This window comes from Erpetoichthys calabaricus, chromosome 14 (assembly GCF_900747795.2).
Source record: "Erpetoichthys calabaricus chromosome 14, fErpCal1.3, whole genome shotgun sequence".
Taxonomy (NCBI): Eukaryota; Metazoa; Chordata; class Cladistia; order Polypteriformes; family Polypteridae; genus Erpetoichthys; species Erpetoichthys calabaricus.
In genome coordinates, this window is record NC_041407.2 from 100,989,947 (window position 1) to 101,013,287 (window position 23,341).

At 44.8% G+C, this 23,341-nt stretch overlaps 1 protein-coding gene across 1 annotated transcript in view; it reads right to left on the reverse strand.

Annotated features, from left to right (window-relative positions):
• plcl5 (phospholipase C like 5) overlaps positions 1–23,341 on the reverse strand; it is a 141,882-nt gene that overhangs the window by 71,310 nt on the left and 47,231 nt on the right. The window contains exon 2 of the mRNA XM_051918831.1: positions 20,403–22,886. Coding sequence (XP_051774791.1) covers positions 20,403–22,886 — 2,484 coding nt within the window. The remainder of the gene's footprint in view (positions 1–20,402; positions 22,887–23,341) is intronic.

Consider the following 23,341-nt stretch of genomic DNA (forward strand, 5'->3'; position numbering starts at 1 on the left):
AGCCAATTTGCAGCCTTCCATTATGCTATCTGACTGGGTAGCATTATAGAAAACAAACAGAGCACTCAATTACTATACCAACCCCCCCCCCCCCCCCCCCCCCCCATGCCCCAGTCTGTTTTTGGTGGGGGGCAGGTAAAGAGAGATCAGCAAACAAAGCCCGCTTTCTCCAAAACCGGAGCAGGGGGCACGTGGTAGTGATTATGGCATAGCAGCGTCATGTCTCCGAGTGTCCTGAGTGAGGCTCCTTCGGCCCCAGAGGTTAAATCCCAGCTGATGTGGCGTCCTGAATGGAGCTGAATAATCGACACCTGTAGAGCGTCCACACTTTACTTCACATCTGTCTAATTAATATGCATCTCCATCTAATTACATAATCAAAACAGAATGATGTGCTATTTCACTGAATGTATTGTGTGATGAGATGAATGACACAGCTAAGTGCACAGTCGATCAGGACTAAGAAAAATATGAAGTGTGCTCAGGTGGATCAGTGCCATTAAAAAACACTACCAGTAAGACAAAGTGGAGGGACAGCACATGTATGGATTGTGGTTACACAACACTGGGAATTATATATATAAAAAATAAACTAAATGGATGGACTGCTGTCCCAACTAAGAACAATGGTGGACACTGACCAGGCCAGGAGGCCACTATAGGAAAACAGTTTACTTGGGTGGGCATTCCAATCAAGGTGAGGAAATAATGGATGAACTGGGGAATGTGCCCCATAAAGAACAGCCAGTGCCCCAGTACGTTAGGTGGAACTGTGTTCCTGGGAGACCTCCAGTTGGAACACCTGCATGGATACTTGGGACATGTAGTTCAGGAACACAGCCTTGTTGGGTTTCCTATGGGGGCAACTATCAGAAAAAAGAAAAGAAAAAAAAACTTCTGGGAGCTTCAATCTGGGTGGGAAAATATAAAAAAAGGGCCATCCTGCCAGTCTCTGAAAGTCAGAGTCAGAAGGAAGGAGGCAACACCTGCTGGAGGAATGAAAGAGGAGGGAATATAGATAGATAGATAGATAGATAGATAGATAGATAGATAGATAGATAGATAGATAGATAGATAGATAGAACAGTCGTAGACTACTAAGCACTGTTGTAAGTCGCTCTGGATAAGAGTGTCTGCTAAATGTTGTAAATGTAAATGTAAATGTAGATAGATAGCTAGATATGAAAGGCACTATATAATAGATAAATAGATAGATAGATGGGCGGCACGGTGGCGCAGTGGGTAGCGCTGCTGCCTCGCAGTTGGGCGATCTGGGGACCTGGGTTTGATTCCCGGGTCCTCCCTGCGTGGAGTTTGCATGTTCTCCCCGTGTCTGCGTGGGTTTCCTCTGGGCGCTCCGGTTTCCTCCCACATTCCAAAAAGACATGCAGGTTAGGTGGATTGGCGATTCTAAATTGGCCCTAGTGTGTGCTTGGTGTGTGGGTGTGTTTGTGTGTGTCCTGTGGTGGGTTGGCACCCTGCCCAGGATTGGTTCCCTGCCTTGTGCCCTGTGTTGGCTGGGATTGGCTCCAGCAGACCCCCGTGACCCTGTGTTCGGATTCAGCGGGTTGGACAATGGATGGATGGATGGATGGATAGATAGATAGATAGATAGATAGATAGATAGATAGATAGATAGATAGATAGATAGATAGATAGATAGATAGATAGATAGATAGATATGAAAGGTGCTCACTGTGAAGTGTGCTATATAACACCACAAGGTTGAGGGTTCATTTCCCACCACTTTTGTACATATACAGTGCTTTACTGTGGACATGTTGTATTTCATATTCTTATATACAGTATATTCATAGCAATCGTAGTCTGAATCTCGATCTGATTGTATGGGTGGGTACCTACCAGGTAACGCATGTGGTTGGTCTGCAAGTCGGCAAATGTCCACCACAGGGCCCTCTCAGTCGCGAGAAGCAGAAACACAATCTGATCGTATGGGGTGCAGTGAGTGTGTACGCCTGATGAGCCCAAATAAGGGCAAAACACGTGTCGCATACTCTTTGCAATAATTGACAGTAAAACTATATAACATTCTATGATCTGCTTCTCGCGACTGAGAAGGCATGGCGGACGTTTGCCGACTTGCAGACCAACCACATGGGTTACCTGGTAGGTATATATATATATATATATATATATATATATATATATATATATATATATATATATATACAGTATATATATATACACACATATTATAATAAAAAAATCTTGGGAAGAGAGATGAGACATGACTTTCTCAGAAAGACACTTTCACGTCCCATGAGACGAGACTTTGTGCCAAGAAATTTAACCTCCCGGGGGTGAAACAAAAAGTGAAAAGAGATTGAATATATTGTTCGGATTTAAACTTTAAGTCGGAGACTTGTCCATCCATCCATCCATTATCCAACCCGCTGAATCCGAACACAGGGTCACGGGGGTCTGCTGGAGCCAATCCCAGCCAACACAGGGCACAAGGCAGGAACCAATCCCGGGCAGGGTGCCAACCCACCGTAGGACACACACAAACACACCCACACACCAAGCACACACTTGGGCCAATTTAGAATCGCCAATCCACCTAACCTGTATGTCTTTGGACTGTGGGAGGAAACCCACGCAGACACGGGGAGAACATGCAAACTCCACGCAGGGAGGACCCGGGAAGCGAACCCGGGTCTTCGGAGACTTGTAGATTGTCAAATTCCTGTTGTCATCAGGGAGATGTAGTGTTTCTTCCCAATGAAGAGGCGTATCCACGAGAATTAAAAGATTTGTTATTTGGTGAAAGTGAAGTCCACGTACGCGAGTGGCAGAGACGCGGATTGGCTGGCGCTAGCGCAGGCTGGGGCGGTTGGCAAGCAAAGTGAGCAGGGGGTAAGCCCTGTAGTAGATATAAACAAACAATTATTCACTGACTTGTGGTTATGGTCTTAGGAAAGTGCAGCCCCCAGTCCAGTTGTAGATCACAAGGTTGCAGCTTCAGTTCCCACCACTAACATAATAAGCAAAGTTGAGGAAGTGACTGTCATCTGTCAGACAGTTCGTTGTATTGTCCTTATAATGTGCCTGACCCTGGACGTGCTGTATAATATTTAAAGGAATAATTCACATAGTTGTGCCCCCCAGACCAGTTGCAGATCACAAGGTCGCTGGTTCCTTTTTCATGTCCTGTTCTTGTCCCGTTGATGTCACTCACATTTGTTAAATACAGTTTGAACAGCTACTAAGAAACAAGGCTCATTGAAAGTCGCTATACAACATGCTATCATATAAAATGATTTGCGGTTATTCTCTCCAGCAAAAGAAATCCATAAAACAAATGTTCGGTTGTAGTTGATTGCACGAGAAGAAAATGTCGCAGTAGACATCAAAGACTAAGTCTACTCCGTTATAATTCGGTACGCGATACTTTCATATTCCTACAGGTGAGATTTTGGATTAGCCACATTATGACACTTCTTTGGTTTTATTTGAGCTCCGGTCATACTATTACCCACCTCTAAATTATTTGTTTATTTTTGTTATATAGCGCCTTTCACAATGCTATCTTTGAGTGTTTTGTAAAGCAAAAATGAAGGCAAGCAAGGCGTCGCAAGTACATCAGAGTATAAAGAGACAAGCCAGGGCTGTGGTCAGATAATTGATGTCTGCATCCTATTAGCGGACAGAAGACGATTTATTAAGGAGCCTTTCAGTAAATCGCGCAGTTCGTTTGTCTTGCTACACCACATTTAAAAAGGATTATCCGGAAACTGATGGGCAGTTAATCAGCCTGGCGGCCACCCTGGTCATCACTACGGGGAAATTACAGATGGCTACAATTTGTGTGACACTAAAAGCAAACAGCTGCTGCCCCTCAGGGGTCAAGCAGGGACATGGGAACAGTAGGACACGTCCCGTTCCCCAGCCCCTCACACCCCTGCACGCCATCTCAGAAAGAAGATGTACTGTATAGTTTTCAAAACTGAATGTCAGCAAAGAGCGCCGAGATACTATCATCTCATTCCACTGGGATTTGGAGTCGTCTTATAAATGGGCCCATTGTGAGTCTCGTTGACGGCTACTGCGTCCTGTTCTCAGCACTTTAGCGAAGCCCGATCGAGCTCTATGTTGTTACGAAGGGCGATATATCAAATAAAGACAGGTCTGTTGAGTCACTCGGTAACAGTCCTCCTATATGAAAGTCATGTCATTTTGTAACCCGCTTAGTCCAGACCCGGGACGCGTCGGAGGAGGGAGCCAATCCCAGTTAACATCGTGCGCAAAGGCAGGAACAAACCCTGGACGGGGCGCCATATGCGAAACTCACAGTAGACTGCAAATAAGTGCATCTAATTTCATTGAGGCATGTAAACAGTGGCATCAAGATTAATTGTGGTCCGATGAGTTCATATCTCCTGAGAGCATTCCAAAGCCACTGACTTGGCATCTTCCCCAGGAAGAAGGAAAAGGATTTTGCCTTAAATTCGCGTATATGCGGCTTTTGCCTTGTAAAGTGTTTTGTCAAGGTGCGGTAAGGTGGCGCAGGGGTAGCTTCGTACCTTAAGGATATGGACTCATTTCTCTCAGCCGGTGGGTTCTCATCATGTTAGCGGGCGTTCCCTGACGAGCACATCCCAAAGACGGGCGATGTTCGAGGGGTTGGTTCTGTGCGTTAGCCCGGGGTTGCTACATTTCCTGTTCCCGATGCTGCTGCAATGGGCTCCTCGCGACTCGAACAAAGAGAGATCGGGTTTAGATGATGACTCTTCCACATCAAACGGAAGGAGGTGATTCTGTTTATCGTTTTCTAATTTTTCACACAGTGGTAATAGCTGATTAGGGCGAGGCGGTGCGAAAAACCACACGGTAACGCAGATTCAGTGAAAGATTAAAGTATGGGTAGTCTTAAAAATAAAAATTCGGATGGATGATTACAGCCTGAGCCGGGCAATCCGTTAGGTGCGCTGGTTATGAAAGGGACGCGCGCTTCGTAAAGTCCACGTGACGATAAACGGTATTTATTTTCTTAAAGAACAAAAGAGCACAAAGAAGGTTTTGTGATGTAGAATGGGTGACAAGTTTGCCGGTGTATCAAAAAAAAAAAATAATCAGCTTCCAGAAGCACACAGAATCCACGGCATTGCGAAGAAAAAGAAAACACAATTTGATAAAAGTAACGGACTGTTCTTAACAACCGTAAAAATGCGTCGGGCTCCATTGAATCACAGAGTAACAAAAGGGGGCGGGGCTTTATGCAAATATAATCTCAATATACAATATATAATATAGCAGAGTTTTGTACATAACAATGGTTTATTTTATGTTAAATCATATGGAGGAGTATTTCAGACAAAATACGCAAATAAATAGAAGTATTATGAAATTTAACAATAAATAAAGAAAAAAAGCATGAAATGTGAGCATGAATAAATACATGTGTCACGAAATATGTTTTTGTTACTTATTTTGTTCGTAAAATTCCTTTAAGCACAATGTGAAATACGTCTCGAATTTAAAACTGTCACCTTCACTCGTCAAAGCTGAGAGGGCGGGCACTAGCGAATGCTGCATTTTAATTGGTGAATCGTCGGTACACCAGAGTTAAACCTTCAAATGCCACATTTACAGCAGATACTTCAGGTGCATGTGGGTATGACGTTAACCTGCATCCAGGGTACCAAGCAGGTCCTCGGATTTACAGGAAAAACTTGGGAGTTGGTGGCAGGCTTGGCACTCCGACCACCTTAAAAAAAACTTACACTGTTCCAGTGTGGTGCTGAAGTGCTTCGTCGTGTGGTGGGTGTTGCAACCATAGACACAGAATTACTAGACGCCTCATGACCAGCAGCATCGTACGTCAACGTCGCCGCCATATTGCGAGTGGCACTGCTGTGGAGTGAAGTAATTGATAAAGACGCCTCACGCATGTGCTGCTTGGGATTGTACAAACCGCTGTACGCTCCAAACCAGATCACAGGGATTACATTTCATAGGTAAAGCTGAACAATTGTTTTGGTTATATTTGGCCATTAGAAAATCCTGTTTTATAATCTTAACTTTAGCTACGCCAGGCTAAGCTAGCAAAGCTATGCATTTATGTGCTCAAGTGAGCCTCCAAACAACATTTTGGCTAAACGTATTAGTCACTAACTATGTAGATCGTTGTTAGCTGTTAACGTTTCTCAAACTTTGAAAGTTTCCCAAAGAAATCCCCCTCAGGAAGCAGTGGGAGGTCAGGTAGCCCTTAGACAGGATTTTGAGAAAGCTGTCCTGTGATGTGTGCCGTGCTAGTTTGGTAACAGGTGCTGCACCGGCGTCATATGATCAAAGCTACCACTCACTCACATTAAAAAACAAAGGAGGTCTGATGATTCCTTCTGAGGGTCCAGTCAAGGTGGTCAAAGTAGCTGAGCGTGTTATCCGACAGTCGACATTAGGACAAGCTGTCAGTGGATCTTTGATCAGTCAGTTTGTTCGGGCTGAGATTGGTTCAGATGATGTGTTTTTTCTCAAGGAGCACATCGAGGAAACACAGTTTGAAATTGACAACCATCATTTTATGCTCATGTCTTTAGTTATGTTTGTCTTCCACAAACTAAGGCTGCACCATATTGCCAGACTGAATACTCTCAAATTACAGAGTGGCAACACACGGAAAAAGTAAGACAGTTCTGTTTCATGGATTTTAGATCCTATCCTGTATATATTGACGTAAACACATTGTGTGTGTGTGTGTGAGAGATTGAGAGAGGAATGAATGAAATGTTTTCAGAAATTATTAAGCCAATTTGTATACAATAAAAGTGTTTATTTTTGTCATTGAGTGTATCATTTCACTTTTAAAAGAAAGACAAACAAAGGTAACTGGCAGAAGATAAGATAAAAGCAGAAGTTGGTCCAGGAGGGAAACCGGCAACCCTGGGTGTTCCCCCGGGATGGAATCTGAAAACTGTTTGCTTATGCACATATCCCATTGCAACTATTGTTTCTTTCCGTTATTTATTATAAACATTGCTCTTCTATTTTCCTTTGTGGAATCGTCGCGGGGTGATTGCCACTTCTTGTGTTGTTAGCACCTGCAGTCCTTATTTTTTTTATAAGCACGCTGTCAGCACTGCACATAATGGCAGGAAAGTGGCGGCGAAACTGAACTGAGAGAAAAGGAAGCGGGGGACGCGCCTGTTTAGTAGTAAATGAGCACGGAGCCTAACACTTTATGTATCTTTTATTTATTTATTGTCATTATCATTGTATCTGCCTTTCTAATTATGAGGTCTGTCCCCGTAATTATTCAGTGTGCAGAAAAAGAAGAGAATTTTAACCTTCAGTTAATTCATTATTAATTTTGCCTTTAGCAATGCCGGTAACTAATCCAGTGATTCAGTAAGACCCCACTTTATTTTCCTTACCATTTCTCAGTACAGGGTGGTCTCCAGCCATTAGACTTATATCAAGATAACTGAAGCCAATTTGTTTTAAGAAACAGAATAATACAATTGATTGATAAACACAAGGGTTACAGAAATACAATAAGTGCAATGGGAGGTCTGAAAATCGAGAATACGTCTTATGAGAAGAACTTAGAAGTCATAGAGAACTTGACACGATCAACTGCCAGGCAGTGTGCAGAAGGCATTAAGATGGCTCACAGAATGTCAGGTTATATAGTGCCTTGACGTGTGGAGTACAAGTAACAGGAGGTTCTACTCAAGCTTTATAATACACTGGTGAGACCTTATCTGGAGTCCTGGGTGTAGTTCTAGACTTCTCTAGCGCCTTCAACACCATCCAACCTTGGATCCTTAGGGACAAGCTGACAGAGATAGGAGTAGATTCATACCTGGTGGCATGGATCATGGACTGTCTTACAGACAGACCTCAGTATGTGCATCTCGGGGACTGCAGGTCTGACATTGTGGTCAGCAACACAGGAGAGCCTCAGGGGACTGTGCTTTCTCTGGTCCAGTTCAGCCTATATACATCAGACTTCCAATACAACTCAGAGTCCTGCCACTTGCAAAAGTTCACTGACGACACTGCGATTGTGGGCTGCATCAGGAGTGGGCAAGAGGAGGAGTATAGGAACCTCATCAAGGACTTTGTTAAATGGTGCGACTCAAACCACCTACAACTGAACACCAGCAAAACCAAGAAGCTGGTGGTGGATTTTAGGAGGCCCAGACCCCTCATGGACCCCGTGATCATCAGAGGTGACTATGTGCAGAGGGTACAGACCTATAAATACCTGGGAGTGCAGCTGGATGATAAATTGGACTGGACTGCCAATACTGATGCTCTGTGCAAGAGAGGACAGAGCCGACTATACTTTCTTAGAAGGCTGGCGTCCTTCAACATCTGCAATAAGATGCTGCAGATGTTCTATCAGACAGTTTTGGCGAGTGCCCTCTTCTACGCGGTGGTGTGCTGGGGAGGCAGCATAAAGAAGAAGGACGCCTCACGCCTGGACAAACTGGTGAGGAAGGCAGGCTCTATTGTAGGCATGGAGCTGGACAGTTTAACATCTGTGGCAGAGTGACGGGCGCTGAGCAGACTCCTGTCAATCATGGAGAATCCACTGAAGAGGATCATCTCCAGACAGAGGAGCAGCTTCAGCGACAGACTGCTGTCACCGTCCTGCTCCACTGACAGACTGAGGAGATCGTTCCTCCACTACACTATGCGACTCTTCAGTTCCACCCGGAACAGTTATTGTCTGTTATACCTGCATTGTTATCACTCTTTAATTTAATATTTTCTTTATCGGTATGCTGCTGCTGGAGTATGTGAATTTCCTCTTGGGGATTAATAAAGTATCTATCTATTATATAGTGTCTTTCATATCTATCTATTATATAGTGTCTTTCATATCTATCTATTATATAGTGCCATTCACGTGTTTATCTATCTATCTATCTATCTACTGTATCTAACAAAGAGTCCAGAGAAGAGCGACGACGCTGATTCAGGTGTACAGGGGATGAGTTAGGAGGAAAGATGAAAAGAGCTGAGCCTTTACAGTTTTAGCAAAAGAAGATGAAGAAGAGACCTGACTGAAGTGTTTAAAATGATGAAGGGAATTAGTCCAGTGAGTCGAGTCTGTTTTTTTAAAATGAGTTCATCAATTACATGGGGACGCAGATGGAAACTTAAGGGGAAATTTTGCACAAATATTAGGAAGTTTTTCTTTACACATGAGAACCACAGACACTTGGAATAAGTGATCAAGTAGTGTGGTAGACAGTGAGACTTTAGGGACTTTCAAAACTCGACTTGATGTTATTTTGGAAGAAGTAAGTGGAGAGGACTGGCGAGCTTTGTTGGACTGAATGTCCTGTTCTCGTCTGATTGTTCTAACGTTCTAATGCATGAAGATGGCACAGCAGGCAGACAAACACGTAGCACAGAAGAGGCCGGCTGTTTGCTGCCCATTCCAAGTTCTAATTTCACTTTCACACTGCTATCCGGTGTTTCTGCACGGCTCTTGCTCCTCTGGGTTCAAGTGAAGGGTTCTCCTTGTGTCGCCGTCTCTTTATTTGGGATGTTCTGTACTTTTCTCAGTTGGGCTTTTTGCCCAGCTTTATAGGGGAAAGTGTTCCTCTTTCTGGCACGAAACTGTGAACGCTGAAGTTCACTTCTTGAGGATCACGGCTGCTTCTCAGTCTTCTCGGTCACTGGCACAAAGCTTGACCTGGCAGAGTGGATCGCAGCTTTCACATCCTCAGAGAGAGTGCGTGTGGCTCACCAGCTCTGTAATAAGGTGGGCACCCGGTAAGGGACACACCACCACCATACTAGTTTCCTGGGTTGGAAATCCACGTTGTCCGTGTGTAGAGGTGCACATTCTCCATGGTTCTCCACTCTAATAGATGATGGTTCTTTAATGGGCTGTGTGGTTCTTTGTAGACCCGAACAAAGGACAATTTCATTCAGTGAAGGGTTCTCTGCACATGAAGTTGGTTCTTTGAGCTTTGAAAATGTTCCTAATATGCCAATAAAACCAAACTCTTTAACGCCCAGCAGGCAACCAAGGAGGATACAACAAGATCAAGAAGTCCTGAACTTGGCCCATACGATTGAATGTAGCGAGAGTCCTGTTAAAATCAGGAACCCATTAGGATTTCACAAATCATCTACTCATGGGCATTAATGGAGCCTGTCAATGGAACTAAATAAACAAAGGCTCCTTCTGGCACCTTCACGTGGATGGCTCCCCTATGGCATCACTCAGAAGAACCGCTTTGGCACCTTTCTTTGATTATGGTGAAATGCCTCCACCTTCGTACAATGTGATTCTGTCTGTCGATCAGAGATTTACTTTGAGAGCTCATCATTTCATAAATCATCATTAGACCTCGGAGAGATGAAGGGATTTGGGTTCGCCGCATGTGTCAGTGGTACAGCGGACTAAATGTACAACATTGGGATTTGAAATTCCGTCTTTCTGTACTAATCGCCATTACAAGAGGCATGCGTTCCAGGAACATAAATGACTTGTTAGAGTTCAAACAGTCAAGTCTGAGGTAATAATGTCATCTGTGACCTTGTGGTTTGATACCACACCCGGGGTAGTGAACTGAACTGGAGCTCAGCGTGCGCAGGACGACTTAACGGAGTTGGCTGGATTTCTGAACACGAGCTTTTGTTTTGTAGTAAAGGACATCCTTCCATGATTCAGCACAGCCCATCTTTCTCCATATTTGTGGTCTGCAGCAGCTCAGTTTTCATTAATCATATAAAGTCAATAAAGAACAGCAGACACTATTCTTCATTTCGCTTGTTGACAGGATGGACGGCATGCTGATCGCACTCTGTGAATGCTTTGTGTATCGAAAACGTCTTCAAGATTCACAATACAATGTTTGTACGAAGTAAATAGCCCATCTCAGCATCGGCTGCAAGGCGATCACCTGTCCTGGACGGCACACTCAAATCTCACATTTATAGTCCGTGGGGGCAAGGAGGTGTGTGACCATTCACTTCAAATTTCCCTTGCTCAGCTTCCCTTAAAAGTTTTAGGGGCGGGGTTTGTGATGTTATTGGAGGCGGGGCTTGTGATTTCATCAGGGGTAGGGATTGTGATTTCATCGGGGGCGTGGCTTGTGATAAAGCGTCTTCGGATGCAAAGTCACGGCTGCTGCTCAGACTGGATACAACACTTTGTTCAAGTTTCCCCATCGAACTATCACACTTATATGGAATTCCTTAATAATAAGAGCTCACTGCATGCCTGACATACTATGGATTAATTTTCAACACATTATGTAAGATGTTCTGTAGTACTAGGGTGCTGTACCGTGTTAGCCATTATGAATGTAGAGAAAAGCCAAGCAAAATGACACCTTTTATTGGCTAACTAGAAAGATTACAATATGCAAGCTTTCGAGGCAACTCAGGCCCCTTCTTCAGGCAAGATGTAATCCATCTTGCCTGAAGAAGGGGCCTGAGTTGCCTCGAAAGCTTGCATATTGTAATCTTTCTAGTTAGCCAATAAAAGGTGTAATTTTGCTTGGCTTTTCTCTGTAAGATGTTCTGAAATCCATCCATTATCCTACCCGCTATATCCTAACTACAGGGTCACGGGGGTCTGCTGGAGCTAATCCCAGCCAGCACAGGGCACAAGGCAGGAAATAAACCCGGGCAGGGCGCCAGCCCACTGCAGGGCACACACACACACCAAAACTCAAAGTGCTTTACAAGATGAAGAAAGGAAAGTTTATAAAAAAAAAATAAAAAATAAGATTAGTCAATATTAAATAACAAAGAATAAAGAATAAAGTAGGGTGGGATGGCCGGGGGAGAAGAAACAAAAACAAAAAAATCTGCAGGGGTTCCAAGGCCACAGGACCACCCAGCCCCCACTGTTAAGATGGCCCTGCTGAATGCCTGTTGGATGTAAACTGAGTGGTGCAGTGGTAGCGCTGCTGGGAGATTGTGCCAGCTCACCGCAGGGCACACACACACACACACACACTATGGACAATTTAGGATCGCCAATGCACCTAACCTGCATGTCTTTGGACTGTGGGAGGAAACCCACGCAGACACGGGGAGAACATGCAAACTCCACGCAGGGAGGACAAAGGAAGTGAACCGCTGTGCCACTGTGCCACCCATGTTCTGAATTGACACGATGAATTACACCTAGTAACAAGCAGTCAGTCAGTCATTTTCTAACCTCCTTAGGGGTTTGCTGAAGCCTGTCCCAGCTAACATATGGCAGAAGGCAGGAACAAACCCTGGACAGGGCACCAGTAACAAGTACTGGACAATTTTACATCAGTTTTTCCTCGTTCCCAGATATCTTTAAATAGGTTGGTAGCACTGCTGCCTCACAGTTAGGAGACCTGGGTTCGCTTCCCGGGTCTTCCCTGCGTGGAGTTTGCATGTTCTCCCCGTGTCTGCGTGGGTTTCCTCCCACAGTCCAAAGACATGCAGGTTAGGTGGATTGGCAATTCTCAATTGGCCCTAATGTGTGCTGGGTGTGTTTGTGTGTGTCCTGCGGTGGGTTGGCACCCTGCCCGGGACTGGTTCCTGCCTTGTGCCCTGTGTTGGCTGGGATTGGCTCCAGCAGACCCCCGTGACCCTGTGTTTGGATTCAGTGGGTTGGAAAATGGATGGATATATGGTTCCTATACAGTGCCGGTCAAAGTCCATTTGGAAACGTAGTTGGGGTGAACAGACGTTGCTCCTTGTTGTCCGTAACATGTAGTCGGCAGGAGTGGACTGGCCATTAGGGCAACGCCCAGCGTGCCACGGACTCTGGTCTGGTCATGAGCAGACCGTTTCATGAAATAAATTTTATGTACTAGTTTCTGTTTGACATTAAAATTCATTTTCTAAACTACTAAACATTATCCGTCCGGTACTGTCCCATATAATATACCTTATTACGTCATCAAGTTGTTTTAGTTGTCAGTACACAACATTGCAGCGAAACATTTGGTCAAAACTGCCTTTTGCAGATTTCTGTTTCGATACCGCTATATTTCGGTTAGCATATACATTACTGCAATTTATTTTATCTCATATCTAGTATTTAAATTCTGCGGTACTAATAATTAGGTTAGATTATGTATTATGCATCTTATTGTTCTCTGGTCGTCGGCGTGAGCGATAATTAGTGGTTTTCAGCTGCGATTATTAGTATGATGAAATAAAGTTATAAAGCACAGGATAGGAATTTTTCATATTAGGACGGAACATTTATATTTTATCGTTAAGTTAATGGAACAATTCAATCATTTGAGGTTTTCATTATAACCTTGGTTGTCATTTATTCCATTGTAAATTTGCAGTTTGATTATCGAGTTGAAAATAATTGTTTCATACCTGTAATCACTTACTTTGCTTTAGGCCGCCTAACCACCATAGATATATTATTTGGCATTGAATTAAGTAATGTTCTATTAACAGCGTATGTTAAGAAAATGACAATGAATAATGGGCCGAGTGGGTCAACCTCGTCACCTCACTCGTTGAAGGATGCCCTTCGTTTTTGAGACCCAGTCTGCTCCTGGTAGTCGGTTTTATTAAACCCTGACGACGTCAGTGTCCGAAGCGCACGCCCCTCCAGTAGCACAAACGGCGCCCCCCTTTGTACCGAGGACTTTAAGTTGCGCGCGCTGCCATAAGCAGCACCTAGCGGGTAAAAGGTCCCCTTTGGTGTCCAGAGCCCGCCCGCCTCAACTTTCATAAATGGAGTCCCTCAAATGACGGCACCCTATATATAGGCAGCCTGACCGACTCTTTTCCAATACATTTTAAGATATCGGCACATTTTGAGATGTTACAGTATGTCAGAATAACCGCGTGCGTATGGTGAGACATTTCAGATTTACCTTGCATGTATTGTAAGATATCCGAAATTCATTTCAAGGTAACTCCAAACGACTTCTTGTAAAATTTCCTGTTCTTTCAATCGGACTTCCTGTCTATTTTAAGAGATCATGAAAAGAATCCGAGATATCGCGAAATGAGCAAGAAGTTATTTTGAGGTATCTTTACAAGCATTTCAGAGATCGGAAAATGCACAGGAAGCTTTTATAAGATGTCAGGAAAGGAATTTGAGATATGATATGAATAGATCTAAAAAAAAAAAACCATTTAAGACATATTGAGCTTCACTATTGTCTGTACGGAGCCCCAGAGGGGACATGGTGTGTTTCTCTTCTAGGAATTAATCTGGTGCGCACCAACCATTTAAGATATTTCAAATACAGTTCAGGAGTGATTTGTGACAGGCGGGTACCAGCAACAGTGAAAGGGACGGCAGTGAGCCCAGCTGTGTTATATGGGTTAGAGACGGGGGCACTGACTAAAAAACAGGAGACAGAGCTGGAGGTAGCAGAGTTAAAGGCGTTACAATTTGCATTGGGTGTTATGAGGATGGACAGGATTAGAAATGAGGACATTAGAGGGTCAGCTCAGGTTGGGAGACAAAGTCAGAGAGGCGAGATGGCGTTGGTTTGAACATGTGCAGAGGAGAGATGAGGGGTATATTGGGAGAAGGGTGCTAAGGATAGAGCTGCCAGGCAAAAGGAGAAGAGGAAGGGCCTAAGCGAAGGTTTATGGATGTGGTGAGAGAGGACATGCAGGTGATGGGAGTTAACAGAGCAAGATGACGAGGACAGAAAGATATGGAAGAAGATGATCCGCTGTGGCAACCCCTAACGGGAGCAGCTGAAAGAAGAAGAAGAAGAAGAAGAAGAAGAAGAAGAAGAAGAAGAAGAAGAAGAAGAAAGTGCAGGCCAATTGGAAATATCTCCGAATGTATTTGAGCTGTCTTGAATGCAAACACAGGTATCTTGAGGCATCTGGAACAGAGGCAATAGATTTTAGGAAGGGCCTGTGTAAAAAATGGCTGCTCTAGTTTTAAGTAGGCTATACCGTTTAAGGGCGCTTTTCCAAAAAGAAAATCCATCTATTCATACTGTGGTTTAATCACATAACATAGGACCATGTAAAAGCTGCGCAAAAATGATCAAAGCAATCAAATGGCATTGTCCCTACCTGTCCTCTAAAGTTTTATGCCAGACTTTAGATTGAACTGGTCGATGATTTCGTCACGATCTCGATTTTCAGGAAGACCGACGAGTTGCTGAGGAGGACTGATGACAATGTTGATCTCAAACGCGTCTTGATCCGATTTACAGTGAATTTCCCCTTGGGATTAATAAAGTATATATCTATCTATTATATAGTGCCTTTCACATATCTATCTATCTATTATATAGTGCCTTTCACATATCTATCTATCTATCTATCTATCTATCTATCTATCTACAGATGGAAAAAAAACTCTCTCAACGCTGCAAGTTGTACTTGAAAATGTGACCAGCACTCACTCGCAACAGAATATTAACATTTGGGGAAAATGTCCACAGGGCAGTTGTCAACCACCTCCAAAAGAGATGACAGTTTTTGCTTTTTTGTTTCCACTTTTCTGTTAATTTCTTGCATCCTGGATTTTTATTTCAAATAGTTCAATGAGGCATTGATATTTGATATTTTTGACTTTGATATTTCAGTTTGTTTTGCCATGTCAGAAATAATCTCTTCAAAATAAGAAACTGTCTCTTGGTGTTTGTCGAAAATACTCAATGAAGCAACTTAACGTTCTGTTGACGATCTAACAGGTTACACATACACCGTCACACCGCCCCACTTATTTATTTATTGAAAATTCAGTTAACTAATGGGATTTGAAATACTACTTCGAAACCAAAGGAAAGATAAAATAACAAAAACCCAATCAATTAGAAAATGTAACGGAAAACGTTACATGCAATGAACTGATTGGCGGGGACTGCGGCCAATCAGGGTGTCCCTACGCCACTGATCTGGAAACGAGTTCCATGTATTATAAAAAGTAAACAGCATTCTAAGATATCTGAAATTCATTCTGAGATACTTTCAATTGACCTTGCATGCACTTTAAGATATCTGAAATTAATTTTCAGAACTCTTTAAATATAACTCTGCTTGCCATTAACTCGGCTTGCCATAACAGGCAGATATTTGAAAATGTATTTAAGAAATCGAATAATGTCAAGTAGCGCGTTTTAAACCATCTTGAAATGAGTTTCCAGCGGTCTGAAGAGCAGATATCCTGAGATCGCCTCCTGTTCTCTTCATGGAATCTCATTTTTAAGGGAACGTTTTGCGCTAGCTTGACGTCACGGATAACATAAAAGGTTTTGGGACATCTCAAAAATCAAAACGAGATCTCTTAAAATGGTCGTGATGTCGGGAGATTTCAAAAGGCATTTGACATATTTCGTAATTAACCCGATGTATTCTCAAGATATTGTAAAATGAAAAGTGATTTGAAGAGATTTCTAATTTCATTTCCCATTTTTCACAATGCCAGTAAGGTATCGTATTTTAAACCTCTTAGAATTAACGGGAGTTTATTTCAAGGTACTGTATTTTGAATTGCATTTGAGATGTCTGGAAATGGATTTCCAGAGCATATCATTTTATTTCATGCCGAGACGTTACAAATCTTGAAATAAATAGATTTTCAGAAATCTCTAATTATGTCTTAAAATGCAGTCAGAGATCTTCCTAAGTGTTAATTCGGCGTGTCACACGGGGATCCATTTGGAGGCTGTGATCACTTTCATTCTCAAGTGTTTTACAGGGAATGAGTTTGTATACAGACTCTTTGATTTTTTTTTTTTTATGATTCATGTTTTATGATTTTGTTCGCAGTCTCTCCAGGTTCCTCCCAAAACACGTGCCGAGATTGATTATCAATCACCAAATTGTCCACGCCGTGCGTGCGCTCGCCCCTCGGCATACTTTTCATCCACTGCCGTTTCCCCCCGGATAGCCACCGGCTGACAAAATGATGGATGGATTGAATTAAAGTTCTGCATATAGAGGTCGCCATATGAAGGATTCAGAAAGGTAAATAAAGTGCCGCAGACAGCTGTTGCCTGATCTGCCCACCCCAAGCGGGCCAGGTGTCAGCGGACGACCCTGCAGCACATCGTGTGCTGCCCACCCACAGAATCCGTCAAGTCGGGTTAGCTCTGTCGTGGTCAATCATTAGCAGCTGCTGCCGGACAGATCTGGGGGGCTCGTGCTGGTAATTATCCCGGTGTGTGGTGATGATGTCTACTTGAACACGGTTAACCCCCCACCCGTTTTTTTTCCATCATGCTTCTTTCAGCTGGAAGCTTACTTTCATTTTTCCTTCCCCCTCCTCAGTCCTCTCCGCATTCGGGAGCAGCTGGGGGACTCGAAATAGAACATCATTTAGCAGCTGAAGAGGGCCGCCGCGGGAGCCCTCTTCTTTATTCGCGAATATATTTGCTTCCTGAGGGGATACCTCGGAGGGTCACTAACCCCTATGCAATTTTAATTCCAACTGAATGGCTGTACTCGGCCAAACTGTCTCCCCCCCCCCCCCCCCCCCCCTCTCTTTCTCTCTCTCTCCCTTTTTCCTTTTTTTTCTGCCTACTTCATCATTTTGGTTTTTGCATTTTTCATCTTCCCAGCGGGTTGATCGCCGCACGCCCGCCCTACTCAGCTCAGAAAACTGAAGGGAACGAACCTCCTCCCGCACAATCCGCTCACAGCCGCATACACACTGCCAGCTGCCACCGTGGCACAAAACAGAGTCTGGTATACATGCCAGAATGATGTAAGCGTGCCAGGCTCACCCCAGTGCAGTGGCATCTGTGATAGCGGAGAACAACTATGGCAGGCCGAGGTCGATTAGCTTGTCAAAACCTGATGGCCGCTAGTCTGATACGAATCTGCCGTTTACACTTACAAAGAGGGGCAGAAATGACCAACGCCCCTTTCAGAAGGGAGTTTGCCAGAGAGATGTTACCTTCTCACCTCTTAAAATCTTAGGGTGGCATCATCACATCCATTACATTAAAAAAAACATACATACAGAGTACATAATATAACATCTTTCCATCAAATGATTAAGTTGCTAACTTGCAATCAACGGCATCTCCTGAAATAAACACCACTGTGTTTGCAGTGTAACACATTGACCACTGGTGGCGCACTACTTCACTCTCTACCTTAATAAAAGGGCAAGTGTCTGTGTGACTGTATATCTGTGTGTCCATCGGGTTGCTATGTCTCTGTTATTCCAACAAATGGTGCACCACAAACATTTGTCGTCATAAAATGCATCGCATTTGTCATTCCAGCAGATGGAGCATCACAAACATTAACACTGCTTTTATGAATCCCATCCCAAATAGCATATAACAGAGATACATGCACTGCCTTTGTCATTCGAACAGAGTACTAGGGTGTTGTTCCGTGTTAGCCATTATGAATGTAGAGAAAAGCCAAGCAAAATGACACCTTTTATTGGCTAACTAGAAAGATTACAATATGCAAGCTTTCGAGGCAACTCAGGCCCCTTCTTCAGGCAAGATGTAATCGATTACAATATGCAAGCTTTCGAGGCAACTCAGGCCCCTTCTTCAGGCAAGATGTAAGATTACATCTTGCCTGAAGAAGGGGCCTGAGTTGCCTCGAAAGCTTGCATATTGTAATCTTTCTAGTTAGCCAATAAAAGGTGTCATTTTGCTTGGCTTTTCTCTACATTCATTCGAACAGATGGAGCTTCACAAACATTAACACTGCTTTAACAAATCCCATATCAAATGGCATATAATAGACACAGGCACTTATCATTCCAACAGATGGCACATGTAGCAATGCATTTTATTACAACAAAGTTTTGTGATGTGCCATCTGTTGGAATGACAAATGCAATGGATTGATATACTACATGCATTATGAAATACAGGGCGGCACGGTGGCGCAGTGGTAGCGCTGCTGCCTTGCAGTAAGGAGACCTGGGTTCGCTTCCTGGGTTCTCCCCGTGTCTGCGTGGGTTTCCTTCGGGTGCTTCGGTTTCTACCCACAGTCCAAAGACATGCAGGTTAGGCACATTGGCGATCCTAAATTGTCCCTAGTGTGTGCTTGGTGTGTGGTTGTGGGTGTGTGTGCCCTGCGGTGGGCTGGGATTGGCTCCAGCAGACCCCGTGACCCTGTAGTTAGGATATAGTGGGTTGGATAATGGATGGATTACAAAATACACCACCTAAAGGTGGTGCACAGCAAACATTAATGCTAAGGTCTATATTTGATCACTTAGATTTCAACCCGTCTTAGATGGCTATTACAGCTAATCCACCTTAGTATAAGGATTAAGTATCTGTGTGTCTGCCCTGTTGCTATGTCTCTGTCATTCCAACAGATGGCGCATCACAAACATTAACATTCCTTTAACAAATTCCATATCAAATAGACACAGGCATTGCATTTATCATTTCAACAGATGGCGCATGTAGCAATGCATTTTATTACAACAAATGTTTATGATATGCATCTAATAAAAGGATTACGTGTCCGTGTGTCTGCACTGTTTCTATGTCTCTGTCATTCCAACAGATGGCACATCACAAACATTTATAGTAATGAAAAACACTGTAGTTGTCATTCCACCCCTCTCACCCCATCGTCCATGTTTGCCTTTATCAGACTCATTACTTCTAATCACTTCTTTGACTTCTTCTTCGTCTTTCGGCTGCTCCTGTTAGGTGTCACCACAGCGGATCATCTTCTTCCGTATCTTTCTGTCCTTTGCTCTGTCACCCCCATCACCTGTATGTCCTCTCTCACCACATCCATAAACCTTTTCTTAGGCCTTCCTCTTCTCCTCTTCCCTGGCAGCTCTATCCTTAGCATCCTTCTCCCAGTATACCCAGTATCTCTCCTCTGCACATGTCCAAACCAACACAATCTCGCCTCTCTGACTTTGTCTCCCAACTTGAGCTGACCCTCTAATGTCCTCATTTCTAATCCTGTCCATCCTCGTCACACCCAGTGCAAAACTTAGCATCTTTAACTCTGCCACCTCCAGCTCTGTCTCCTGCTTTCTGGTCAGTGCCACCATCTCCAACCCATATAACATAGCTGGTCTCACTACCGTCCTGTAGACCTTCCCTTTCACTCTTGCTGATATCCGTCTGTCACCAATCACTCCTGACAGTCTTCTCCACCCTGCCTGCACTCTCTTCTTCACCTCTCTTCCACAATCTCCATTACTCTGTATCACTTCTTTGACAAAAATGTAAAAAAGATGCCAGCAGGCGTCCACAAGGAGCCTGCAGTCTATGGTGCCAGGAATCACTGGTATCCCTCCCAAGCACCATCCACATCTCATCAGGATTTCCAAATGTCGTATTCGGCGCGGGCTTTGTTCTCATGCTTGCAAACCTCCCTTGAATAATAATGTCCAAGTTCTCAAAAAAAAGAAGGTACAAGTGGGCACCCCACCCGTCATCCACTAACAGAAAGCCCCACCAATGACGCATGCCCCAGGCCTCCACCCCACTGAATAGGAGACCACAACTGGACCCAACGAAACCCACCTGCATATTTTCGCGGAGGTCAGCAGCTTCCCGCAGAGGTGAGGTGGCCCCTCTGAAGACCTCGTCAATAGCCTTGATGCCTGTAGCCTTCATGGAGGTGTACTCCTTCCTCCTTGTCTTCCTCACTGAGATGCCTCGCTTTTGAACTTTGCCCCCACCGCGCCGGTTGGTGATGGCGATGTGCACAAACAGAGTGGCATTGGGCAGGAACTCCCCGCTCAGTGACTGGAGGGGCACATGTCGGTAACCGGGCTGCAGACATTCGAACGGGATGGTGTACTGTGCGATGAACTCGTCACCGATGTAGTCATCATCCAGAACTACAAAGCGCAAGACTGCAAGCTCAGGAAGGTTGATCTGAAACTCAAAGGTCTCATCAAAGGACGGGTTGTCTCCGATCTGGGAGGAGGTTTTCGTCCTCTGCTCAGCGCAATCAGCAGGAATGCCGTGGATCTCCACGTAGACATAAGGCTCCACAACGTCACCCTTGGCACCAGACCCTTTGGGTTTGGGCAAGTTTTGGCCGCTGATAATCTTGATCTGGAGCAGCTGAGCAGAGACTCCTGGCAAGGAATCCTTGGCGTTGGCGCTGAAGTAGGACACATGTTCTCGCATGATGGCCGGGCGCAGCACGTAGCCACAGTTCCCATTTTGCCGGAACCAACCGATATTGAGGTCCATCATCAAGCCGGGCGTCTGGTAGTTCATAGCTACCATCTGACACCCACACTTCCAAAAGTCCTGGGGGTTCATATTGCTGGCATCGATTCTCAGGGAGCTGGGGAAAACCCTGGACAGGAACCTCTTATTGTAGCTGACAAAGTCCTCTGGGCTCTCGTTGGCGAGTTGGTTTGCCTGCACTTCATTAAAGGAGCAGATCTCCCAGAATTTTTGGTTTCGCTTTGAGGTCTCAAAGTCCTTGAACTGGACAGTCTTGCATAACGACACCAGCTCAGAAAGTTCCTTACAGAGCCGGAGCCTCTTCAAGCTGATGCCGTTCACCTGGTCACTGTCCTGCTCTCCCAGGCGCCTGGCAATCTCCACGCCCTCCTCTTCATCGGTGACATCTCCTTCCGAATCGGGGTAATTCGATGGCAGTTTCTTTCCCCGGAGTAAGATCTTTCCCTTGAGGTACTCTGGAGAAGGCAGAAAATTCTCCTCAGGATCTGGGGGGACCACATATAGCTTATCTCCAAGGATTTTCTTAAGATGCTGAGCCATGATTTTCTGTTGTTGGACGGAGCAGTGGGTCACCAAGCAGAGGATCAAAGGGAACTCGGAGGCCTCGAAGGCGTACTGATTGATAACATCTATTACCTTGCAGAAGGCGACCTGTGACAAAACAGAACGGCCCACGTAGATCAAGGGCTCGTTGTCTGGTCCATCCCACACAACCAGCTCCAAACTGCGGCAGCCCATCTTTAGAGCCCGGATGTAGCCACCGATGTCTGAGGAGCCCCAAAAATGGTCTTCCAAAAGGCAAGCATTGTGGGAAGAATTGATGTAATAATGAGATAGCGGTTGGGTCATGTCCTGGCAGATGAACTTATGAGCTGGATCGAAGATGTGGCACTCCGGAGAGAGCAGGTAGTGGTTGAATCCATCAATGGAGAGATAAGCCCGGGCCTTGCCTTCCTGGGAAGGCTCATACCTTCTAACGATCTGTAGACACATGTCCTCTGTCACCCCTTCCATTCCCTGTTCCACCTCTAAGAACATCATGAGATCTTTGCAGTCCAGGTACTCCTTATTACTTGAAAACTGGACCAGGAGGAAGAATATTTCTGGCCGAGTACAGAGCTCACAGTAGGCTTCAGTGAAGACTTCGATGGTGATACCTTCCGAGTAGAGCTCCTTTGGTTTCTGGAGTTCTTTAAACTTCAGCTCGATCCTCGAAGCCTTCATTCCAGGGTTTAGACTCTTGATGATGTGGACTGCCCGACTCAGTGGGATCTGACCTTCCTTATCCATGTCAGCGAGTTCAAAGACTGAGGAAATCCAGGAGGTCCTCAGGCTAGCTTGATTGGCTTCGATGACATCCACGGGGTGCCTTCCATAGGAGACGAGGTACCGCAGACCCATGACCCACGTGTTCACCACATCAGTCGAGCTTGCCACAAGGTCCAAGGATTCGTAGTTCTCCCCATAGATAATGGAGAAGGCGCACTCCTCCGGGAACTGGTCCGAGAGCCCATTGCTGCGGAGAACCGGGGTCTTCTTGCCCAGCCGCACCTCTTTAATTGCTTTGATCTCCAGCTTTGCTTTCTCCGAATCTTTTTTGGAGGGCTCCCACCGGAGGCAGCGCATGTCCGAGTCGAGGATGAAGAAGCGGTTGTACATCCTGGAGTTGGAGCGCACTTTCTTCATCTCGCAGCCCTCCATCATGAAGGACAGGCAGGCAGCAGTGCTGTTCATCTTGCGATCGTTGGGCATCGTGCTAAAGGAGACGGTCTTCTTCCGTGCCTGCTTCTGCCGTGAGCCATCCTGCAATCAGAAAAGAGAGATCGGGGTTAAGGTGGCACATCGGATCGTGGTGTACTGCAACCCTCTGACTGAAGCTCATGAGGTCACCCACGCCGGCCCAGCCGTGTATCACCACTCCCTTAATACCAATGAAAGATCTCCGAGTGTAACGTGTTCAGTGAAAGAGAGCTAACAAGCCACAGATAAGATGCACAGTTCACAGATCAGTGTGGTGGACTTCATACCAGAGAGCCGTCACTACGCCATAACTGTCTTATTGAAACAAGTGCTTAATGCAACCCACAAAGTGATGGGGGGCTGACCTGAGTGACCAGCAGTATCACCACAAGAGGCACCAGTTATAAATATCGACGTGTTTAAAGCTGACCGGGAGAGTTTCTGTTGGGACTGACCTATGTAAAGACGGGCATCGAGCAATGAGAATGGTGCACATGCCACAGTGACGAGGGGTCAAT